Here is a 20,908-nt window from a genome sequence, read left to right on the forward strand (position 1 = left end):
AAGGTAGCAGAGGAGAGGGGCTACTTCTAGTTTCATCTGAGTATGCTTCAAGACAAACTTCTCGTGCTTATATGTTTGGCATCAAAGTACCTTGAGAAGTTGCTTTCAGTTCACATAGAGTAAGAGTTTATAAGCCATTTATGGCATTTTGCATCAATGTGTTGAACAGTTCATGCATATCAATGTGGAGAACATAAATGGTGTTTTCTTGTGGAAAGCAAAGGGTTTGTTAAAATAAAGTTTAGGGTCCCAGTCATGACTTTTATCCTGTCGCTTCATTGATTGCTCTATAATGTCTTCAAGAATAAATCTGCTTCTGGTCATAGTAGGTGCCTGACTGATGGCCGACCGTAATAAAGACAAAGACAAGCTTTATAGTCTGTATGGTGTAGGGATCTGTCCATTTTAAGAGTGACTTTTCTTATGTGATGTCTCACCTGCTGGCTGCAATTTTAAGTACTATACTTTAGAAATTAAATCCTTTCAGTATAGTACGTGTTAGGAAAAAAGTGTGTTGGTTCAAAAGAGATTTCTCATTATTATTTTACATTCACTTCATCGGCTGGGATCACAGGTTTCTAGATGTTCCTCTGCAGGAGAGTGAAATGAAACTTAACTGCTCAAGTCATCTCTTTAGTGAGGAAAGCTTTTGCAAGCCAGTTTTATTCTCACATTGCTTCTGGGTAGCAGTCTTTGTATATTTAGCTAAAATACTAAGTATTCTGTGAAGGAAAGAAAAAAATACCAGAAGCAGAGAAACCATAAATATAGGGAGTTTTATTACTTGGCGAGATGAGAATGTTTTGCAAATATTAATGAGAATAGCTATATAGCATCATTTTAAGGGTATGTGGGGTGTGCTTCCTGTAATTCTTCTTCAAGAAATACTTTTTGTTGTCGTCCCTCTCTGCATGGAATTCTCCATTATCTTCAGCAAATTCTGTTATTCATAGACACTTATTTTTGAACACATTGATTTGAACTAGTAAGATATAAAATTATCAGATACTTTATGAAAGTGTATTTTAGCATTCAACTGTTTGAAAAATGGTTCTGAGTTTGAGAAGTCATTTGTAATCATAGTATTTACATTTTACTTTTTTGGCAATAAAGGCTTTGGTTTAGTTTCATTTTCCTCTTTAATAAATGTAAGATGTCACCTAGTATAAGAACTTGTTCACTAATGCTTCCTTTACTAAACCCTGCTTGCAGTCCCAGGAAGGGCTGTTTTACTGATTGAAATTTGGTTATGTCTTTCATCATTATGGATTGTTTTCTTTAAAGAGGTTCTCTCACTGAAATACACTTTATAATTGAAGCTTGACTTTTGGGTGTGGAAACTATGAAGGTGAAAGCAGGAGTGGATTTAGTAATTCAAAGATATTTTAAGTTATACTTTTTTGTTTGCTGATGTCTACATATTAATTAAATCTACATTAATTCAGAATACTTTGTTTCTAGAAGCTTACTTTTATAATAATTTTAATATAATATACATCTACAGTTTCATACAGTGGTGGAAGCATTCTTGCTGCTGTGTTTAACAAACACTTCATACAATTTAAATACCATTCAAAGCAGGGAAAGTTAATTGTTTGTTGCACCCCCATTATGAGTTGTCTGTACTTTTGCTCTAATTTTTAAACTTATTTTTAGTTAACACTCTGTTTTTTAATGTTAAATTGTTCAGCATAGTTAAAGTTGTGTAATATTATTAGAAAATGTTTAATTTGTATGTTTTTTGTTTAATAGTGAATGTTCTTTTACTATTTGGCTTGACTTTCCAGTAGGGCTGTATTTTCTCTTTCCTACAGGAAATTGCAGAATAGATCTGCAGAACACAAAGGAGTTATTCTTTGATTTAGTGAATTAAATTTGTTTGCATGTAGTTTTCAAATTTGGTGTATTAATTCCTACTTTTGATTTCCAAAATATTACTAAACAAAAGCAAAGCACTATTTATTTTAAGGAGGTCCCATCAGTAATTATTCTTATTTAATGGATTTTTAGACTTCAGTCAAATCAAGCGGTAGCAATCAAATGAATTTTTGCTGCTGACATTAATTTACAGGAGTCAACAGGACAAAACTTCACGACATGATAGCTGATCTGGGCGATGATGAGATACCCCACATCCCTTCAGGAATCATTAATCAATCTAGGTCACCCTCTTCTAGAATGACTGATCATGAAGGTGCAAGAGCAGAGGAAGGTACAAAAAATTCAGCTACTTACTATATTTCAGGAGGTTTCTTTTAGAAAGCACACAATTTATTATCCCCTCTGGAAAGCTGAATGCAGTTGCAGATTGCCACATTATTATTTTACTTGCAGTTTTTCCCAAATGGTTTTATGAGAATATGGCTTGAGTTTCTGTGGCTTTTAATAACTCACCATTATTTCATACGTTTTTTTAAATAATTTCATGTACAGCAGTGTGTTCTGACACTATTCACTATTAAATCCCTGTTTGGAGACACCCCCTCATTAGCAAAGCTTTCACAAATAGGTTGTTATTTATTGAGAGGAAAAAAGGTGAGTATTAACATTTGATGCACAGTTTGGATTTTAAAATGAAAAGTGGTGATTTCAGTTATGGGACTAATTAGTCTCTTTTCCTCAAATTTAATGTTCTCTTTTATAAAATTACATTGGTGTACATACACAAATTTACAAACACACTGTTTATTTAAGTTTCGGGATTATCTTTGGCAATGAAAATTAGTGGCAAGCTATTATATATAAAGTAAAAAATCTTATATTTGGCTTTTAAGTTTTTTGTTTTAAAGGAATGATTTTCCTGTTACTAGCTTTGAAATTAGAATACCATTATGTAAATTGTCCTCTGCTTAGAACATATTAATTCAAAATACTCCAGTGTATTCAGATTTGGCTCTTTTAGGATGATCTGTGACCCATAAGCCCCAGCATGGTATCAGCTGTAGCAGAAATAGAATTTGCTTTACTAGTGATTCCAGGAATAGGTTTGTTCTCCTGTTCTTTTTCACCCTTGGCCTCACAAATACCTGTCAACAGACAAGCAGAAAACAACCCCAAACCACATTTCAAGGAGACTTTTTGTTGCTCTCCCAAACTGTCATTTTACAACAGTCATCTTATTTACTGCCTTCCTTTTCATCTTTGTTTTTATTTTCATCTTCAAGATGAAGCAGTATCAAATTTACCTGTGGAGTGAAATTAAAAAATCTACAGATGAAAATCCACTTGCTAAAACTTGTAGATGTATATTTAGGTTGTTTTTAGGTTTAGTATTTACATGCTTAAGGTTGCCTTTTAGGCATGTTTAGGTATTAAGGCCATGTGACCCTACAGTTACAATTTCCTAGGTCTGTCTTAGGCTGTTTTTCTTAGGCCATACATGTTGTGCAAAGGAACACAGTCACAGACCTTGTTACAGACAGGGATGTTGTCTCAGGTAGAGGCCTTACATCTAAAATAATACTGAACAAAATATTTTTGAGGAAATACATGCTAGGTTTGAATTTGATAGGGACTAGCTTTTATTGCCTGGTTCTTGTAGCACAAGCACTGTGTTAGCCTTCAAGTAAAGAATGTTCACATTGTTAAAATAAACTTTCATATTTTTATTTTTCATGGTGTTTAATATGTCCATGTGTTTTAACTTGTCAGTGTAGTTTGCTCTTTATTAAGAGTAATAATATTAATATCTCTGTCATCTTAGCTGCTCATTTTGGTTTCTGCATAGTTTTAAATTTGAATATTAGAGTGTAAGTTCTATTATTTCTATCCTGAATGCTGTGTTGGCTTTTTGAGTTTTTGTCTGTACCGTATGGTGCAAAGGTGCAAATAAACAGGCAGTGTTGTATTTGAATTCCTTCTAGGTGTGTGACAATGCCAAATACTTCATTATCATAAATTACAGATTTTGCACCATGCAGTACAAATACAGGTTTTACTCAATTATTTATTCAGCTGTGTTCTAAAAGCTAAGATTTTGCAGATTACTTTAGGCTTTCTTCCTGGGATACACTAGCCTATGCTGAGGAATTTTATCAAACCATAATTTTCTTGTGACTGTGTGGAAGTTTTATGCCACACTTCAAAATATTGCAGTTCTGACATAGTGGTTGATAATTTTTTTCTTGAAGGGGGTTCAGGGAGGAACTGGCTCTAACTGGTTTAGAGTAGCTCTTTCATCCTCTAAAGGTGTGAGGGTTTTTTGTCAGTTTGGATTTTTTTGTTGTTGTTTTTTGTTTGTTTGTTTTTCACTCTGAACTCCCTGGTTAAATATGATGTTGTGCCATAATCACGCTTGATAATTTTGGCCATCAGAAATTGGAGTTTCCATTTCAATATATTCTGCTACTTTCAGTGGTGTCTACGTGATTTTCCATCCAGTGTAGAGAGAATTACTTTCTTCACTGGTTGTTTTTCAGTTTTAAGATCTAAAGATTGCAGGGGTGTCAATCTACAGATTGACAGAAAAAAAGCAGTAACAGCTAATTGCTTGGATATGAACAGCTGCTTTTCATGTACCACATACTAAGTTTGTGGGAAACAAGGTTAAGGTGTCCCTGGTGTACAGTAGACTGCAACAACTGATTTGAGCATACATATCTGATCAGAGATTAAAGCAGTTTCAGTTTGTACAAGTATTATTTCATTATTTTGACTTAATTATGTATCATGTCAAGAACTTGAAGGTAAGAAGTGCTGGTCATGATTGGCTAAGAAAATATTTCATTATATGATTTTATATTTAAATGTTTACTTCACCTAATTTCACCTACAAAAGAACTTGTACTATCACATTTTAACTTTATATTTATTGGTTGCAAACTCGGTTAAGCATTTATATTATACTATGAGAATAATATTGTATTGTGTGTTAGAAAAAATATTTGTATTTTTTTCCTAGATGAAAAGCATTAAAAAGTAATTTATTTAACTATCATTTGCATATATCTATTGATGCATTGTTTTGGTATCTGAAGATGTGGGTCTTTATTTTTAGTAGCTGTAACATCATGCATTTTTCATTGTGTTGCTATTCTGCCTTTTCTTTTTTTACAAAAGCAGTTTGCAGCCATTTTTTAAACTTCACAAATATGCATCACTTTAAAATATGAAATTCACAAACAAATTATAGAACACACTGGACATACATACAGGAAACTTTTGTATTGAGAAGTACTCTTCTGAATTTTGAGTAGCATTAATTTTGAAGCTTTAAACAGAGAGATAGTTACTCATGCAAACAAAACTTGATGAATTTTTAGTATAGGTTCTTGATGTCGTGGTCCTTAATTTTTATTATAAAGCATAGGAAAGTTGATCTGTTAAGGTCAGGTGACATTTATTTCACAAAGAACTAGTATGATAAGTTACAGGGCCTACCTAAACCTTGTGGGCCTGTCCTAAAGATCAAATAGGGGTAACAGGAAAGTAAATATGTGTTTTGTAGGAATACGTCTTTTTTGAAATATAAATTGTTTGTAATAGACTGTCAAATGTAGAGTTTTAGTAAGTTACTAATGGAAATTAAAACTTTTTCATATAAGGGCATGATAAGCCATTTTGGGCTGTTAATGTAATGTAGCATTCTTATGAGTAAAACTTGTATAGACTGTGAATATTTTTACAAGAGGTGATTGTGCATAATTAGAACATTGTTTGCTCTTCTAATGCAATTGTAGGAGCAGGAGTGTGTATTCTTAGATTATGTTCTTAGATTCTCAGAAATAGTTGTATTGACTAAGCTAATGAGGTTACATTTCTTAATAGTGCAATAGTTCTGAAGCATTAAACCTGTTTTATACTTGAGAAGTTATGTATTTTGATCTAGCTAGACTGGCTCCTTTTTGCCTAGCCCTAGCAGTGGTGCCAGACATCTATTACTTTACACCTGGTTTCAGTTACTTTTGTTCTGTGAGAGTGGATCAGAGCTAGGTTACCATTCAGATAGTGGCCATACAGAATAATGGAGATATGTGTTTTAAACAGGAATGTGTTAATTATTAGTCCTCTTGTTTGGAACTATTTCTAGAAGACAGAACACCCAGGAAACTGGAAACTCTACTCTGAGATTGAAGGGTTTTCTAGGAGGATAAGAAAAAAGGAGTGGCATCCAAGTGAGGCCATAACTTTCTGCCAGATCAGTAAAATTCAAAAGTCAAGCAAGTTTAATGTTTCAGGATGTCAAGTATAATTTAACATATTTTGCAGATGCTTATACTTAGCTAAAGTTCACACAGACCTTAATTTTACATACTCTACTTAACAAGTGTTGCTATTTCTGAGTGGAAAAGAAAACTGGGAAGTAAAAGTGGCTTCTAAAATGTGCTGAAGCATTGCAATGTTTAAGCCTTCATTCCTATTCCTTGTTGCTAAGTAGGTATTTGTGGGTTGAGGGAGATTTACAGAATCATTGAAGAGGGTAAAAAATATGGGTGAATATTTTAAACTTTATTATTCAGATGTGAATTTCTAGTGAATAGCTATATATAACTTTTATTCATTCTAAATGATAATTAACAGAAATGTTAAATTTTAATTTGAGGAAGGCATAGCTAGACAAATGAGTATCAGTTGAGTGTACTTTAAAATTAGAATCAAAAGTCATGCTGAGAAACTAAGAGAGGAAATGAATAAATAATAGATGTTTTCATTTTTTCAGTTGTCTAAGAAAATTCAGAGCGGAAGAGATTTTTTTGCAGGAGTCTTTTGCTTGAGTGATTAAAAAATATTCAGCGTACAAGTAGAAATATTTGACTAGTATAAAACACAGATACACATTTGCAAGTGGATAGAAGGCAGGAAGCATGGTATAATGAATAAAAAATTCAGCTGAGAATTTGGAAACCTGGGATGTACATTTGGTATTGCAGTGTAAAGTAGTGTTATTCAAGTCACTTGTCAGTATCAACACCTCTGTAAAAGTAAGTTGAAATCAAATGATGAAGCATGATACAATAGTTGTGTATGTAATGTGTGTGTGTTTGCACATGCGTGTGTGTCTTCATGCTCTTGTTATTGTTTTTTTTTTAGTTGGGGCTGTATGTAGTTCATACAAGTTCAGTTTTAAGCTTTGCTTTGCTGTTAAGTGATGAATAATGCAGCTTTTTATCAGTTTGAATTACTCTATTGAGACTTAAAGAAACTGTTTTGTTCTTTGTAGCTGAGCCAATAACGTTTCCACCTGGAGGAGGCAAGTCATTTATTATGGGTTCTGATGATGTGTTGTTAAGTGTACTGGGCCTTGGAGACCTTGCAGACTTGACAGTAACAAATGATGCAGACTATAGTTATGATGTAAGTGCAATTTTATTTTAAAATTCTTTATACAGTTTAACCAATAGTAGTTGGGTTCTCTCTCCTCAACCCTGAACATTACTGATGCACTTCTTTAGTAAAAGCTGTTACTTGGAATGGAAGAGCACCTTGCGAATGAGCTAAGTAATTTGGGTTACCAGAATTAAGTGAGATGACTTGGGTTTTTTCTACATCAATAATTGAATTCAGATTTTATCACTGGGAGGGGGAATGTATTATGACATAAAATACATATTAATGTCTTAACATGACCAAAATGACAGTTACACATTGAAATGAAGTGTTGAATAGGCATGGCATGAAACCCAAATATTGATATTGATATTAACTTACTTATTTGCTGTCCTTTTGATGAGTAAGTAGGGTTAACAGCATGCACTATATATAGTAATTACATATTTTAGATGTAAGCTTTTAGGGGGTATTTTTATTATAATTCAGAGTCTTCTGACATTCCTTTGACCATATTCATTAAGCTTCTACCAGTAGTGTTAAACAAATTTTTCATTGTCTGGTAACATAGGATGGCTGGTTAGGGAAGTGTTCAGGTAAGTTTTGCATGAAGTATTGTATTTTAAAAGTCTTGTATTGGCTTGACTGCAGATTGCAACTTTGTAGTATATTGCTGTCTTTTGTGAACTACAAATTCTTTACAAAACAGCGTGTAGCCATTTTGCTTATTCTGAGATGGAGCGATACTTAGCAGCAAGCCAAGACTAAGATCCAAAAGCATTGCAGTTATTATAACTGATGCCAGCTAACAAAAGTGTTACATAGGAATCTGTGCTACTTGTGACAAACCTGACAAAACAGTTTTTGTGGTGCAAAGAGTGATGCAGAATAGAGGTTACCTTTGCTACTGGGAAACTTAAAGCAGACAATAGCTGATGAATACACAAATATGAAGTGCTGCCTGAGCTAATAATAAATATGCAGTAGCAGCACACATTTGTTAAAGGTTAGAAGGTGTTAATCATCCTGTAGATGAAGTTGATCTTACTTTTTCAATGTAGTTGAATTTTCAAAATTTTTTTACTGAAACTCTTAAACCCCTGAGGTTCTTTAATTTCAGCTTGGTTTGAGAGCTGAGTGGGAAGAGATTATTTCAGGCTCTAATATCTGGTGTATACGGGAGACAAAAGATAGAAATAGAGTTTTTCTTACTAGACAATTCACTGGAAATGAGTTGTGATTGACTATGATTGTCACTCAGTTTCCCTGCTTCTTGTCCAGTCTTCCTTTCCCAGTACTCATAGGATATTTTCTTCCTTCTAAAGCATAGCTGAAAAATGCACAGTGGCTTCTGACTGTGTGTGTCAGAGAAAAACAGGTATAAAATAACACAGATGGCAATTATTTTTTTTTTTATATTTAAGATGGCACTGTCCTGTCATGACTTTGAAGAGACTGAAATTCAGATGCAATAGGTTTGTTTTTCATCACGATGTTTCTTTAGGTTAAAAATTCCATTATAGTTTCTAATTGCTGAAGTTGTTCCCTCATAGCCATGGATTTGGATTTGCAGCACAGTAAGATCATATCTTGCACCTGTAATACAGTACTTGTAGGGCATCGTAGTCTAATGTCCTTGTAAGCTTAGGTGAAGTCACCTCCTTTTCCAATATATCTTCAGGCAAGGAGGTGTGATAATTGTGTAAGTTTATGTGTAAGTAAAGGAAGAACAATAACAAAACCTCAAACCAGAACACTTAATGCATTTGCTCCTAATAGATCCATGCTTTTCAAATAACTTTTGTGAGCCAGTAGAGTGCATTAATAAATAAAGCCACAACCAGCTTCTGTTAGCTTTTCACTCTTTGATGAGTGTTGCATTTTGAAAAGGAGAAGATATGAATACAGGATGGGGGTTAAGTATAAATCCTAAGAATTTCAACTATAACTCAAAAGATTTCTGTATGTTTGAATAAATTCACAGATTGTCTCCAAGATTAGTCATCTGGTAGTCATCGCAAGTCATGTCTTTTTTGTTACCTAGTTACTTATATTGACCTCAGTGCAGGTAGTTGTTTGCATACTGAGGGAATAATGTTGCCAAATCAAATGCCCCCATTTGTATATTATTTGATTCCATAGTACCAGAGAGTGGTGTTTTTTACAGTATGACTGACTGAAAAATGGAAAGCTTTCCTTTATCAGAGCATGTAAACTTGGAAATCTCCAATAAGTTAAAACATTATCAAGAAAAAAAGTAACATTAAAACATAAAAAGACACTGACTGCAGTTATTGATGATTGTTCTCTAAAATTTTTGTTTGCTGTTGGGGAGTACTAGTTTGACATAGGGAAATGCATGTCTCCTTACAATGTGTTAGGATTCTCTTGACTGCAGGGGCAAGGAGGATCTTCATTCCCCGGTAACTTTTTTTTTGGTGTGAGGGAGTTGTTTGTTTTTGTTTGTTTAGCTCAGGTGTAGTTGCAGTCCAGTTTGCCTGTGCTTTACTAGGCAGAATGAATGGGTGTTTGATCCTTCATGGTCTTTAGGAAAGTCCTTTAAGGTCCATGGAAAAAGGGAGGACCAGCTAGTGAACTAGTCTGTCTTCTCGTGACTTTGATTATCTTGACTGTGTGTGTGTGTATATAAATATCCACACAAAGATTGATATATACTGTCCCATTTCACTACTTTTCCATTTTTCTACTGGCCTATTTTGTGAAATAATCCCACATTTATCCTTTGTAATTATCAGATCCCTTTTCCAAGTTCTGGACTGTGTTTTTCTGATGCAGGGTTGGGTTTTTTGGTTGTTTCTTTTTTGGAAATACATTACTGGTTTACTTTTTTTCTTAGAGATTGGAGGGACCATATGTATCAGCTGTCCTCTTGCAGCTAAGATATCATGATCCATTAGAAACATGGATAGGGAAAAGAATTTTTAAAAATAGTTTTATATATAAGTAGATTTCTAGTAAGATGTATGTGGTGTCTTCTAAAAGAACCATGATGTTCCAGTCTGTTTTTAAAATTAAAACTTCAAAGCTATTCTTAAGATAGGAAACGTACCTTACTTTTCATAACTTGTGTAAATTCCATACCTTGCATTTTAGCAGATTTCTCTGTACTGCTGAGAACAAAATTACCCGTGCAACAATCTTTAAGAAAAAAAGATAGAATAAACTCTTTTAATGTTTTGAAAAATAAGGATCACTCTATCCAGTTCTGATTATCTCAAATGACTTTTCATCACAGCTAGATATTGTAGATATTGGTAGATATTGTTGTGTGGATGCACATTGCACCCAAAAAATTGAGTCTTTTACATAATCTGGGATATATCGTGCTAAAATTAAGGATGGCTATTTGAAGCTTGTATATAATATGCAGTGTAGTGCTAAATAACTTAAATCTCAGTAAAAATATTAAATATTGCAGTATTCAGTGTACTGTGAAGTAGGAATATTGCAAACAAAATGCTTTGTAAAAACAAATGTATTGTTATAATATATGTATATTTATTTCTTAGTTGGTATTTAAAAAAACCCTAAAAATTTAGGTTACATGACTGGTATAACAAGTTTCTGTGACTTGATTTGAATTAGGTAAAGTTTGCACTTAGGATGGAATTTACAGTAATATAATGGAAAAGCAAATGTCTGCACATCTGTAACTGAGATCAGTAAATTTTACTATCTGAACCTCTTTGTTTTGTTGGTTGGATTTGAATTTGGTTTGAGTGAGTAGTGATAATTCAATCCAGATTATAGACTTGGTCCAAAAATAGTTATTACAGTACATGTTACGCTATTATCTGAATTATATAAGTATCTGTCATTTTCAGTCCTGACAGATAAAAGGTAGTAATATTTGATTAGCTATGGGAGATTTTAAATTCATATTAGTGTTCCTGAAGTTAGTTTGAGATGTCAACCTCTTCTGGCCTACAGTGGAGAAACGTACTTTAACAATTACATGCTGAAATAGATAGTGTGTAAGATGAAGGATACAATTAGCTTCCATATGTGTAAAACATAGGATACAGTTAGTTTCCATTAATTCTTAGTTTGCTTATTTTGTTCATCTAATTCAAGTCAGTTTTCTAAACTACCTTTAAGGGATAAGAGAAGTAACCAGATATGTTATTTCTTTGTGATGGAGGCTTAGGATGGGATGTAGTGTTTCAAGGGTCTGCTTGCTGCATAAATATAAATTGTATTCAAAGCTGTAAATTAGTCTCATGGAATCACTAGAAGGGCTTGAATTTTTCTGGTAACTCTTCTGGGTTACGTATAAATACTGTTATGCAGCTAGAATTACTGTATTTTAGCCTAACAGTCTACAGGTTAAGAGTATGAATTGGATGTTCACAGTGTATAAATGTAGAGTTTGCATATATTGCTTCACAAAGCAGCTAAGTTACTGTCTTCCAGATACATTTAAAACTCATTAAAGACTTAAAAATATTTGTGTAATGTTATGTTTAAAATCATAACAAATGTCTCTTGAAGTTTTGATTAGCTATTTCTATGTACATGACTTCACCTGTAGAAGTATTCAAGAACTATTATGTTTCTTGTCAACCTTAGTCAAGTTACTCATCTGAGGGAGATCACTCACCAAGCACTTCAAGCTCATTTTTATTGTGTTTAAGTGATAAATAAGCTTTTGATGGCTATACTCTCTTCCTTGGGTGCAGATTATCATGATACACGATAAGACATTTCTCTTTCTGCAGGGAAGAAGACTTAGTGTCATTGCACAAAAGGATTAAAATCTGTTCTGAAAATCAAGTCTTTTCTGTGTGTTTGACATTATATATCATTCCAGCTTGGGTCAAAGGAAACTGTTACAACAGAAAAATTGGCTGGCTGGCTGGCCAGATAGGGTTGTAGATGTATATAGATAAATCAATAGACAAATACATACTTAAGGTTGAATATATATTAGCTGAATCAAGCATAGGCTGTTTTCCAAAAACATGTGGGGATATGTATAAAATCCATACTTAAAATCCAAGATAAAATTACTCCTTTTGTTTTCTCTTTTTAAGTTGCCAGCTAATAAAGATGCCTTCCGAAAGACATGGAACCCTAAGTATACGCTACGCAGTCATTTTGATGGAGTGCGAGCATTAGCTTTTCATCCTGTAGAGCCTGTGCTGGTTACAGCCTCTGAGGACCACACTCTAAAACTTTGGAATTTGCAGAAAACAGTTCCTGCCAAAAAGCAAGTATATGGGTTTTATAAAACATCAGTTGTGTTTTAAATGCCTTTGAAATTTATCAAACTCTTATATTTTCAAGTTTTTCAGTAGAGATTTAATGTGGTATAATAACTCTTCTTTTTCTTTCAGGAGTGCCTCTTTAGATGTAGAACCCATCTACACATTTAGGGCCCACATGTGAGTGTTTGACATTATTGATAAATACATTGTCATTCATAACAATATATTCTGTCCTGTAGGCAGTTACCAATCGGCTTTTTTCTCTTGTCTCTCAATAGTGGACCGGTATTGTCATTGGCAATTAGTTCCAATGGAGAACAGTGTTTCAGTGGTGGTATTGATGCAACCATCCAGTGGTGGAACATGCCTAGCCCTAGTGTGGATCCATATGATACCTATGGTAAGTACCTTTTAAAAGATAAACAACTTCTGACCATCGCTGTGAACATTATTTTTCCACTTGATGTTAGTCTATTTTCTAGAGCTACTCTGTATGTTTTCAACTACTTATGTGTGACAAACATTAGTTATTTATTCCTGCTTGCACTGATGATGTACTTTGTTTAGAACAGTAATAGGGAGACGTAACAATTCCTAAGATTTATGCAGTAAAGAAAAAAAAAATCATAACTTACATTTTTGAGAAGCAAAAAATTTTCTATCAGAATTACAACTTCTTAATGATTATTCATTTCTTCTGATGGAAGTTTGCCAGAAAACTAACACAACTGTGCTCAGGTTCTTTGTTCCATGTTTCTGACTTGCATCTCAGGTCCCTAACTTTAGATAGCTTTAATTTTAGATGTCTCTAAAATTAAATAGCTGACAACTGCTTGGAAAACTCTGCATTGATTAAAAGGCCTTCTATAAAAGGCAACAATAAAGTATCAGGGAGATGAAAGTAAGATTCCCAGCTCCACAGGAAAAATTGGTCCTGTTTTTATTATTAGTGTGCCTAAGAGTTTTAGACCATACCTATGTGTCAGCAGAGAATGCTGAATAAAAGCTGCATCAAGTAAGCATCCAGTGTTAAAGTGGAAAGCTGATTTTCTGCATCTTGTGCAAAGGAAGGGCTGTGATCAAGCATTTAAGATGTTGTATTTGGAAGGAAGAAATAAGAGAGGAGGTGGTAACAAGAATGTATAATTCTGGGAAAAGGGACGTAGTTGTTTGAGTTGTTTGTGGAGTTTTTTCCCTTGGCTGGTTTAGTTTGGTAGGTTTTTTTTTTGTTTGAGCTTGTCTGTTTACCTGGTTAATTGGCTGTTTTTTTTGAGAAAAATAGCAGTGGTTGTGCAAAATGACTTGTGTAATATTCTAGCTGTTGCTTAAACAGGAAGGGTAGGGGGAACATGGTTTATATGGAATTTAATTCATGTTGAGGTACAAGAAATACTTAATGCTTTTTCACTAAAAAGGTTTCCTTCCTGAATTTTTTTTTTCCAGAGCCAAACGTTCTAGCTGGCACATTAATTGCTCACACAGATGCAGTCTGGGGTCTTGCTTACAGTGGTGTAAAGAATCACTTACTCTCTTGTTCAGCAGATGGCACTATTAGGTTATGGAACCCACCGGAAAAAAATCCCTGTATTTGCACTTACAATGGAGAGAAAGGTAACTTTTTGCAATGATTTTGAAATTCTGTTATGAGATACCTTTTGATGCATCCAGGCTCATTATCTCCATTTTTCCAAACTAGGTAACAGAGCTAAAAGAATAACTTGTAATAAAATAATCATGGTGCTGTAGCATTACTTTTAAAATAAGAGCAAATATCTTCTTTAAGTATGACTTTAAATGTTTAAACTGTCAGGAATTTTTAAAGTGTTTAGTTCTTTCTAAAGATATTTTTTGCTCTTTCTAGAGCATGGAATACCCACATCAGTCGACTTTATAGGTTGTGACCCTGCTCATATGGTGGCATCTTTTAACGCTGGCAGCACAGTCATCTATGATTTAGAAACATCCCAGTCAGTGGTAATGTTTTCTTCACAAGCAGAATCTGGTAAGTAGAGCTTTTCTGTAATAAATATCCATCTTGAATGAGGTACCTGTTGTATTATTATGGTACCTCATTGTATGGTGTTTAAATAGTTTACTCCTCTACTGCATCATTCAGTTTGAAAGATGGTTAGAGGCTTAGAACAAACACTATGGAAAGGTGTTTTAACCCCTCTATTCTGCTTTTGTGAAACCCTGGCTGGAGTGCTGCATTCATCTCTGGAGCCCCAGCAGAAGAAGGACTTAGACCTGTTGGACTGAGTCCAGAGCAAGGCCATGAAGATGGTCCCAGAGCTGGAGCACCTCTGCTATGAAGACAGGCTGAAAGGGTTGGGGTTATTCAGTCTCTAGAGAAGGTTCTTGGGAGATATTATCTTTGAGTACCTAAAGGAGCCTACAGGAAGTTTGGAGAGGAACTTGTTTATATAAGGAAATGTGGTGACAAGACAAAGGGGAATGGCATCAAACTGAAAGAGAGTAGATTTAGATTGGGTATTAGGAAAAAGTTCTTTACTGTGAGAGTGGTGAGACACTGGCACAGCTCGCCGAGAGAAATTTGGGATGCTCCATCCCTGGGAAATATTGTAGGCCAGATTGAATGTGGCTTTAAACAATCTGGTTTAGTGGATGGTGGCCTGCCTGTAGCAGGAGGGATTGTAACTAGATGATCCACCCAAGCGATTTTATTACTCTGTTAGCAGGATTTGAAAGTAGTTAGAGGTAGTGAAAGCAACAATTATTGTTCTCTAAGATTTCTTAAGATTCAGTTTTCAGATTTGTATATTAAACCACAGTTTTCATTATATAGGCTTGACATGGAGGATGTCAAGACAAGTAGGTGAATTAAACAGAATATTTAATTCAGTGTCAAATTCTGCACAGGCTGAAATTAAACACACTTTCTGGTAGAAGTTTGTATAAATCCTGTTGTTGCAAATAAAGTTTTAGAAAAGAGGTAGCTCATCAAGAATTGAATGCACATACCTGATGAAACTGTGGAGGAGACTTCTTTTTGTGAACCTCCTAAAGTGTTTTAGAAGAAAAACCCAGTTTGTGCTCATTCCTTTTTATAAAATGTGATCTAAACGAATAATGCAAGGGGAGAATCTGCTTCTCCCCTTTGAGGATTATAGTTCACTTTAATAATTAAACTTACAGACTTCAACACAGGTTACAAATCTGTGTAAAAGCTATCTTAAAGATATCTTCTGCAAAGCCTGACATTCAAGAGAGAAAGAGCATCACAATTTGGAGAAATACCTTTGAAAAGAGGCTTTCACATGGATTCGAGATAAATTAAACACAGAAATTAAGATATCAAGATAGTTTTTTTTACAGAGTATCCTGTCAACTTCTAAAGATATTTTAAACCATTCATTGCTTAAGTTGAAGTCACAAATGTATGTGGCAGAATCTAAGATGGTTAGATTAACTTCAGTTACTTGGATTCTCTGGTCTAGTAGAAGGTGTCACTTCCAACCCAGACCACTCTGTGCCTCTGGGGTTTTTCTCCCCCGCAAACGAAATATATGTTGATGCGGAGGTGTAAGAGCTGTGTGCTAAACATAGATTACTCATGCTACAGTCTGTTTCTACTTGGCTAGTGCTGCCCTGCAGTACTTGCTGGGTTTTATCTCTCAATAATCTTTCATGGGTGTAAACTACTTGTAAGCTTTTAACCTTACAGTACTTTGGCTAGAATCTTCCTCACTTTGCCCCATCCTGTGAAGCAAGAATCTTTATTTCTTAGGAGATCAGTTGGTCCCAAGATACTATTTACATAATGTTAAATAATGTGGTAATGTAAAGTGTAATGCTAAAATATTGTCATTTAAACTTTAACATTTTCTTCAAGGCAGATGAATATTCTTTAATTTTATTTTCAGGTGTACAATCAAATAATCATATTAACAAGGTAGTAAGTCATCCCACACTTCCTGTAACTATTACAGCACATGAAGATAGACACATCAAATTTTTTGACAACAAAACGGGTAAGGATAAAGAGAACCTAATTTGTATATATGAATATGTTTAAAGAAATCTGGAGGACATAGGCAGAATCCATTTGTAGAAAACTTACTAGTGATGCAGTCTTACACAAAACAGAACTTTTGGTATTTCTAAGATTGAACCTTTTCAGTACCTTCTCTGTGAAATAGTGATGCCTAATACCTGTTGCAATTGTGACTTCAGAAGTCAGAAAACACTCTCAAAACAGGCAGAGGTAGTTGTGAGGGACAAGAAAGACCTTTAATTTTGAGCTTTTATAGATTATCTGTTCCTTGTTTGATCATTTCCATGCTTTTAACTCTTAAGTATGTGTCAGTTATGTTTTTCAACTCTCATTAGTAAAGAAGATCACTTAGTACAGTCGGTTACGTTTTTCAACTCTCAGTAGTAAAAAAGATTGCTTAGTACCTATTAGGGCAAAAAATAACCCTAAATTCATTGTGGTAATGAAATCCTGTGTTATACTTAAGTTGTTGATAAGGTTTATAAAACAGAAAAGGATCTGGAGGAAAGAGGGTAAAGAAGGCTGTAGGAGAAAGCTGCACTGTCTGTCATGACAAAAACATTAAAATAATTTTAAGAGCAAACTTAAACTTCCTATTTGTGAAATTACCTGTCACTTCCTACATGTTACCTATCAAAGTTGAAAGGAAAAAAACATCAAGCTCACTTTAAGTAAGCATGTGCAAAACACGTGTTTGAAGTGTGTTTGGTTTGGTCCCAGTAGGGGATGGTGTTCCTGGGATTTTTGTTTCCTAGAGTAAAAAAGCTGGACACTTTTTCCATTTTGCACCTGTCATGAATGTATGTATTTGAACTGTGGTCATTAAATGCATTGCACTGATGTTGCTGAAATTAAGATTTATTACTTCAAAGAAACAAAGAGTAAGGGAAAAAAAATCTGCATGAATAAAGAATTGGGTTGAAGACAAGAAAGAGAGGGTAGAAGTAAATGGTCTTTTTGTGGGATAAAATAGCTGCGTGTCTGGAGGTACCAGCAATATTTCAACATAGTGAGTCATCTGAACAGGGAACAGTATATTGGCAGTTAACGATGACATTCATTAATTCAGGTTATTAAACATGAAGGCTGGTGAGGAAGAACTGGAGATCTTAAAAAGCAGGCAAATTAAATTCCATGTGGTTAAATTTGAAGTTATACATGTAAGGAAAAAGAAACATTTTACTATAAAATAATAATTACTGGGCTAACTGGTTTTATTCAAAGTAAAACCTTAGAGTTATAATAAGAACTTAGGTAAAAATACTAGTTTGTTGCTTAGCAGTCAGAATAGCAAAATGTGTATTAGAAGGAGAGAAAGGAATAAAAAGCAAAAGGGAACATTTTTAATATCTTTGTATGAATACTTTGAATGGAGTCTCCCTTATCTCAAAGGGCATATAGCCAAATTAATATGTTTCAGAGAATAGTTAGGAAGATGATCAAAGATTTTCAGTAGCTTTTAAATTTTTCAGGAAGAATATTAGAAACTGAGTAGGCTGAGATTCTTCAGGAAGCGGAGCAACTGAACCAAGCTGATGTATGTTCTTCATGTTGGTCATGGTCTTACAGGGATTTATTTGCTCTCTTTTTCAACACGTGAACTGAGGTTCAGTTGCCAATCCCTAATAGGTGACAGACTCAAAACAGGAGAGAGGCAGTGATTCTTCTGTGTGGTTAAACATTCTGGAACTCCTTCCAAAAAGCATCATGAGGTGCTAAAAGATGTTACTAGGAGTCCAGGAACAGTGGTCAACATAAAGAAAAAGAGTACTTGCATTAAGAGTACTTGAATGCTGAGTTAACAGTTCTGGATTGTGACATAACCAAACAGTTAATTCTAGAAGCTGGAGAGTATTTTAGGCAAGCATCACCTACAGTTGACTTATTTTTCTCTCCTGACAATGACAGAGAAAGATGGACCATTGATATGGCTTAATAAGTCTCGTTTTGCAAAGCTTTATCAACACTCTCCTACTGGGGCAGTTATTAGGACCTTTAAGAGACAAAGGTTCCCATGTAGCCATTTTAGGTTACATTGTTGTTGCTGCCAATAAAGATGCCGAGTGATAAAGATTGTTTACCTTTTGAGAGTTGGCCTTATGTTTATACAAGAGTCTGCAGTTGAAACTTCATGATTTCTAATGGAATAGGAACATTCAAATATTACTGGAATCTAAGTTTAAGGGGAGTGGGTTGATGATTTTTAAATAAACAGTACTTCACAAGTAATTCACTGTTTATTTTTCTTTTAGGTAAAATGATCCATTCTATGGTTGCTCACTTGGATGCTGTCACAAGTCTAGCTGTAGATCCTAATGGAATCTATTTAATGTCTGGAAGTAAGGGTTGTTTTGGTTGTTTGGTTTGTTTTTTTTTTCATATTCTATATGTTCTATATAAATTATGCATTTAAAATGCACTGGATTTCTGACAAATATAACCTTGTCTTTTTCCTTTCTTTCTTTCCTAAACAGGCCATGATTGTTCCATTAGGTTGTGGAATTTGGACAGCAAGACATGTGTTCAAGAAATAACAGCTCATAGGAAAAAGCTGGATGAATCAATTTATGATGTAGCATTTCATCCATCAAAAGCATATATTGCCAGTGCAGGAGCTGATGCCCTTGCCAAAGTATTTGTGTGACATAGCAGAACAAACCTGCATCATAACAGCAGGTCTGTTTGGACAAAAAAAGAGGGAATGCGTCACTGCCATCAAATATAAGGTTACCAATAAGACACTACATCTGATCTGCCTGAGTGAAGGCTCTTAAGTGGGGCTGGTAGAAGTTGGTGAAAAGTCACCACATCCTGAACAATGTCAGGCTCATTCATTTAACTGTAATTACTGTATTTTGGGGGGGTGGGGACAAATACAAAAAAGAAAACCAGTATTTGTAGCCTTGACTGGATATGAACTGAGCGTATGTCTGTTCTTTAGGTGTCTTTAAGCAAACGTGGAGTCTGATCTTACAAAAGACTTTTATTTTGGACTCTGTGTGCTGCCTTAGGGTTAGGAATGTGGTGCTCTTGTGGGGGGAAGTGAGCTCCAAGAGTAGCTTTCTTTTCATCTCTTAGTAATCTTCTGTTTATCAGTTGAATGCCACAGATTCCCCTTCTAAACTTTTATTTTGCTTTAAAGAAAAGGAAATTTAACTTAAAATATTTTAGCATTAGTTGCACAAAATGTTTGGATAAAATTCTAGTTTTTATAAGTCTTTTTATATATTTAGCCTGTCACAACAGTGCTCAAGATTGTATTGATAATGTTTTTCTGCATTATAGAACCCTAAAACACAGAGATCTCACTGACCCGCTGCCGTGTAACCACAATCTTCCCTTCTTTTGCCTAATACAGCTCAGCTAAGTCCTTGCTTAAGGATGCTAATTCATCATCATCACATAACTGTCTTCATAAATAAAGGACTGTAAAATGTGTTCAAATGAAACACAGAGGGGTTAACACCCCTGAATGAACTCTTAAAAAAAAATTAATCTTGGCATCCTATCACTATGTGATATTTTGTACATCTTACTGTATTTACGAGTTTATTTATCAAGGATTACCCATCTTGCTAATGGCCTATTGTTATTTATTTCACTTTTTGTTGGTCTTTATATCCTTTTATGTAGTGTGTTAAAGGGCCCTGTATATCTGTTATGGCACTCTTTGAACAGTCTAAAATAGATGAAAAAATGGGACATTTGATAATTCTAAAGTTGCAAAACAAGAAATTCTTCCTCTGGTTAAGTACCTGGAGTGGAGTTGATTCCAAAAAAACAATCTTATTTCAGAACCTTTGGAGTGAAAATTATTTTTATTTGCTTTTCATATAGAATACAAAAGTAGTTAATTCAAGATTCATAAATCTGCTGTGTTTTGACTAGTTATTCCCTGCTTTTATTTTATTTTTCAGATGTGCTTCTGTTTATGGTGTAACTAAAAATTTTGTTTGTGTAATGCATGATTAATACAAAAAAGTATTTTTTCTAGTCTTCCACAAAACTTTTCTGATCAGTTTGCGAGTTTTGATGAGTTTTGTAAGGTTTCTGTTTTACAAACTATGAATCAGCAAATTTTTAAGATTGTACCGCATAGCAAAAGTACAGCTGTTGAAAAATAATGTATATAAAATGCATATAATAAATATTAAATGGTGTACCTGTATGTTACTGTTGGCTACATTATTTTGTGTTGCACAGTTTAAAAGAGTCATTCTACAAATTACTGAATTAGGTTTCAATTTTAGGAAAATGACCGTTTGTTTATTATGCTTATAAGCTGCTTTGCTTTTGCAAGATTGTAATAGTTGTCCGGATGTTGAGCAGCTGTTCAGTCTCAAGCAGCAGTACCCACATATAAGAACATGTTTTCACAATGTTTTAAAAGATTTTTACA

General features: G+C 34.2%; 1 protein-coding gene across 5 annotated transcripts in view; it reads left to right on the forward strand.

Moving 5' to 3' along the window:
- Positions 1 to 20,677, forward strand: part of STRN3 (striatin 3) — a 58,110-nt gene extending 37,433 nt beyond the window's left edge. For 3 of the 5 annotated variants that reach the window (XM_021539343.3, XM_021539342.3, XM_021539344.3), the window contains 10 exons: positions 2,072 to 2,212; positions 7,160 to 7,293; positions 12,321 to 12,496; positions 12,624 to 12,671; positions 12,773 to 12,894; positions 13,938 to 14,105; positions 14,356 to 14,496; positions 16,379 to 16,486; positions 18,762 to 18,848; positions 18,984 to 20,677. In XM_021539343.3, coding sequence (XP_021395018.2) covers positions 2,072 to 2,212; positions 7,160 to 7,293; positions 12,321 to 12,496; positions 12,624 to 12,671; positions 12,773 to 12,894; positions 13,938 to 14,105; positions 14,356 to 14,496; positions 16,379 to 16,486; positions 18,762 to 18,848; positions 18,984 to 19,153 — 1,295 coding nt within the window. In that variant the 3' untranslated portion in view covers positions 19,154 to 20,677. The remainder of the gene's footprint in view (positions 1 to 2,071; positions 2,213 to 7,159; positions 7,294 to 12,320; positions 12,497 to 12,623; positions 12,672 to 12,772; positions 12,895 to 13,937; positions 14,106 to 14,355; positions 14,497 to 16,378; positions 16,487 to 18,761; positions 18,849 to 18,983) is intronic. The other 2 variants (XM_021539345.3, XM_021539346.3) reach the window with 1 other exon arrangement.
- Positions 20,678 to 20,908: the final 231 nt, after the last annotated feature.

The sequence above is a fragment of the Lonchura striata genome, chromosome 6, assembly GCF_046129695.1.
Source record: "Lonchura striata isolate bLonStr1 chromosome 6, bLonStr1.mat, whole genome shotgun sequence".
Taxonomy (NCBI): Eukaryota; Metazoa; Chordata; class Aves; order Passeriformes; family Estrildidae; genus Lonchura; species Lonchura striata.